Source organism: Zophobas morio, unplaced genomic scaffold (assembly GCF_036711695.1).
Source record: "Zophobas morio isolate AGI-343-1 ecotype UQ-CSIRO unplaced genomic scaffold, CSIRO_AGI_Zmor_V1 ptg000030l, whole genome shotgun sequence".
NCBI classification, from domain to species: Eukaryota; Metazoa; Arthropoda; class Insecta; order Coleoptera; family Tenebrionidae; genus Zophobas; species Zophobas morio.
Genome location: NW_026972135.1, coordinates 15,108,695 through 15,112,897, shown reverse-complemented (window position 1 = coordinate 15,112,897; position 4,203 = coordinate 15,108,695). Strand labels below are relative to the sequence as shown.

At 33.6% G+C, this 4,203-nt stretch overlaps 1 protein-coding gene across 1 annotated transcript; it reads right to left on the bottom strand.

Annotated features, from left to right (window-relative positions):
* Positions 1-2,772: 2,772 nt before the first annotated feature.
* On the bottom strand, positions 2,773-4,203 carry LOC135138338 (retinol-binding protein pinta-like). Its single transcript, XM_064068292.1, has 6 exons — positions 4,139-4,203; positions 3,880-4,084; positions 3,663-3,822; positions 3,206-3,616; positions 3,049-3,151; positions 2,773-2,976 (listed from the first exon to the last, which is right to left on the bottom strand). The coding sequence occupies exons 2-4, from the start codon at positions 4,010-4,012 to the stop codon at positions 3,343-3,345; spliced, it is 567 nt and encodes a 188-aa protein (XP_063924362.1). The 5' UTR covers positions 4,013-4,084; positions 4,139-4,203; the 3' UTR covers positions 2,773-2,976; positions 3,049-3,151; positions 3,206-3,342.

The window sequence follows — 4,203 nt, the reverse complement described above, 5'->3', positions numbered from 1 at the left end:
TGAGGTGTTTTATTGGAAACCCTGACCAGGACTCCCTTAAAAGTTTAAAATTTAAAATTCTTCAGAATATATAACAAGTTTTCCGCGGTTCCGAATGGGAAAATTTGATTCATTTGTATTCCAAGGTCTAAGATCTGTTTCTCTTGAACTGGATTATATTCAATTTTGCCCGTGCCCCTAATAATATGCCTGTTTAATGCGGTTCTTGACAAAATAAAAATGATAATAAAAAATCTGATACCTGGAAAATATAGTTTAAAATTGTATAAACATACAAAATAGCATTAGTGTTATTTTTTAAATTGTGATACAATATTTTGTGGAGAGATACATAAGGGTAGGGGCTTTATTGTGGTATAACCTGTATTTTCTTAGACTGAGTCCTATTCCGTCATCTATAGGTGTCCCGTTTCCGTCTGTCTGTCCGTCTGCCCATCTGTCTGCCGTTCCGGATTTTTATTAGACAGATAATCTCCGAAAGTACTACGCCGATTGTTGTCAAATTTTGTAACCCACCAATAATGTCATGACGTCACTTCAAAATTGTACATAGTAAATAGGTTTTAAATTGTATAAAATAACATAGTCCTACACATGTAGTTTATGACTAAGAGTTGATTTTTTACTCGTCCAGATTTTTGGAAAAAAAAATCAAAAGTATAAAACTATAAAAACATTATGATAAGCATCAACATTCAGAATATTTTGTTCAATTGAGGTTTATGAATAATTTTAGTCATCTGTTTTGAGGCGATAAACTCATTTAAATCCAACAGATGTCTACGTGACATTCTTCCGATGTACCAACAACATTTTAAACACTACGCATAGTGCTATTCCCGTTGATAATGCACTGTAAATGTAAATTTGAACGCAAAATTTGAATTCCACCGGGAATATTTGAGTGTTGACCCGGTTTATTTCATTTTTACTATTCGAGCGTAAGCTAAAGGAGTATTGTACTATTGTTCATCCTACGAATCGCCACTTTCATGTTTTCTCGACGTTGGATGACCCGTAGAGTACGAAAGAGTAGGTCTCTCGTTTCCCTCTGTATGCCAGCTTTCTATGTCAATTTTTAGTAGATATGCTGAGTGATCAGGAACGACTGAGTCTGTTGGCAATCCTGGATTTTTAGTTGAAATTGGTATCACTTTAATGCTGACAGTTACTACATTGTCGCGAAATGATTGGCTGACTCGTAATGTCAAGTTGACAGTTGTGATTATTCTTCAAGTCAACAAAGCAGCCAAGTCCGCCCCTACTTTAACCAAATAAAAATATTAAGAGTAATCACTGAAATGAATATGCGGTGGGTGGGCGGATTTATTGCTTGCTTATAAAAGACTCTGTATGAAAAAGTTCATCTTGGGCCCGCCCACCCACCCCTTCTGGCATTTTTTTCTTCAGAAGTAAGAAATAAATATTTTAGCAAATAAGTAGTATAACAAAAAAATTACGATTAACGCTTTTTTTTGCAGCCTACCTTCTATTAGTTCCCATTGTCGAAGAGAGATAAAATCGTTAGAATGAGAACAGCGTGTGTGTCCGGGGCTAGCATCTGCCAAGATAAGATTGATTTTGGTAAATGACATACCCTCTAAGAAAATAGAGGGCGGGTGGGCGGGGCTAGTAGTTGTTAACATAAAATTTATTTTGGTAAATGACAAATTTTCTAAGAAAAAAAAGAGTGGGTGGGCGGGACTAAATTTTGCCAAGCTATGCCTGAACAATATTCAGAGTTGTCACTGGAATGAAGAAGGGGGGATGGGCGGGGCTACTGCTTGTGTATAAATCTAGAAAAAAGCTAAATTTAGCCCCACCCACATTCTTTCTCTATTTCACTGACTTATTTTAATTAGTGAATATGAATACAATGATAAATCACAAATCACTCATTATATTTTGCATATTTTGGGTAGAATTTATTCAGCAAAAGTGATCTATAATTTCCGGTTGACAGATTTTTGACATTTTTAAATTTGCAAAATGTGTCACAAACATAATCTAAATTTATCGCATGTCACAAATGACGTATCTGACATAGAATTCTTCCATTGTACCAACGTAAACGCAAGAAAGGTTCAAATTTTTTTCTAAAAGTACTGCCAACAAACTCAGTGATTTCTGATCATGCGGTACATCATGAATAGAAATAGAGATTTTTAATTAGTGACCATAACCACGATTAGGGAGAATCTTGTAAGAAAAGTAGAAGAAATAGAACCTGTGGTTACTGATTTTATACTGGCCGACTATTAATGATTGAAGTTAATTTTTGTGTTGGTATTTCTGAATTATTGGCCATGTCAGTGCGCAGTTGTCAACTCAACTTTGACAGGATCACGCCCTAAATTTCGTTTTGACAATCAGCTAGACCATCGTCAAATTTTAAATATGTTGCCAACTGACAAAAAAAGTCAGCATCCATGATTAACTATACTGGAAAGTTACAATTCTTGAAATTTGCTTATTGGGGTGATTTCTGTCTTTAAATCTGATTTATAAAGTCACCATATAACTTACGTGATTTTTGTTTTGGAGTTTAATCTCAAAACAAAAGTGATATAGTTGAGTTGCACCAGGAATATTTGAGTTTTGACCTGCTTTATTTCATTTTTACTGCTCAAGCGTAAGCTAAGGGAGTATTGTAATATTGTCCGTCCTACGAATGGCCACTTTCATGTTTTCTCGATGTTGTGTGACCCGTAGAGCACGAAATAACCTTAGACTATTTTTTTATTGCCTGATTTATTTCAAGAACTATTGAAGTTCATCTAAACTTTTCTTTTATTTTGTTAATACAATCACAATCATGTTTCACGTACTAATCTATATTAAGTTGTTTGAAGTTACCATAAAAGCCAAACAGTTCATTATTTTCCAGTTTCTGCGGTCGTAAACCTCCATCCACTTTAAGTTTGTCCAATCTATCGAACAAATTTTGGTGACTTTTATATTCACACTCCAACATTTCTAAAATAAAAATTCTTAAGAATTCAAACTTAAGCTTCAAAAGCAAGAACACTAAACAAAAAGTTGGTATACCTTGTAGATTTTCAAGACAAGGGCCCTTACCGCCAAAATCCTCAGGCAGAAAGTCTTCAGAGAATTCTTGTTTTAGTATACTATGGTCCGAAAAGAAATGAATCTTAAAAAACAAACATCACCAAATTTTTGACAATTTTTGCACCTACTCACTAACCCTTTCAAACACTTTAGGTTTTATTATTTTCTTCGCTATTGCCATCACTTTTTCTCCAAAAGAGGGGAAATTAACCACATAAAATGCTTTGAGTCGAAAAGAAAAACTTTCTACAATGAAAAAATCAAAATTTCTTTCTAACAAGCGTGGAGGAGTACCCCATAAATAACTGCCATACATTTAAAAATAATTGTGGGGTTCAGTTTTAGGTAGTACGATAGAGGAACATTATAGCAGTCAACAACAAATATTTCTCCGTACATGACATCTTCCCTCATTCTCATTTCGTGGACATTTACCATACAACGTAACATATTACATGGGTCGAGCTTCTCTGCCAAATCTGCGTTACGTATTTTGCAAAAAAATACTCTACGAAAATCTAACAGCTGAGGATGTGGAACAAAATATCTAAAAACAATAATGCAAAATAATGTTTGTAGATAGTTATTCTTACATTATGTTTCTAAATTCCGTCATATGTGGAAGTTTTGGATTTATGTGTTGATAAACATCATCCAGTTTGGTTCTAACTGTATAATAAGTGTCTATTTTTTGTTTCGTTTTCTCTATGCTAAATTTATTGAGAATTAAAAAGTTCATGGTGCTCCTTTTATCTGAAAATTTCTGAATTATGGAATTTGCACATCATTTTAAATTTACTAAGTATTTACCTAAAGTTTCTGGCAGATGTGGTTGATCGTCCATCCATTTTTGCAAATTTACAATATCCTCGTCTATTCCTTCTTTATTTTTATCAAATGATTGCAAAATTTTTTCTACTGTGCATTCTCCTACTTTAAACATTGTCTGGCGACGACGACAGCAATACGTCAATAACTGGTTACATCGAATGGGCTTGTTCTTTTATAACCTTGGCTACATGAAAAATGCATTACAACTTATTTTACTGATTTGGAAATAGTTGTTTACCTTTATAATTAAATTTTGAGTGTTTGGATTGAATCCACGATTTTATGATTGTTATTTTATATTTT

Bases quoted from the DNA above. Each gene is read 5' to 3' on its own strand.
- LOC135138338 (XM_064068292.1), bottom strand. From the start codon at position 4,012: ATGTTTAAAGTAGGAGAATGCACAGTAGAAAAAATTTTGCAATCATTT. The intron at 3,823-3,879 runs GTAAATACTTAG...AGAAATTTTCAG, and splicing joins ACATCTGCCAGAAACTTTAG to ATAAAAGGAGCACCATGAAC. The intron at 3,617-3,662 runs GTAAGAATAACT...TATTGTTTTTAG, and splicing joins ACGGAATTTAGAAACATAAT to ATATTTTGTTCCACATCCTC.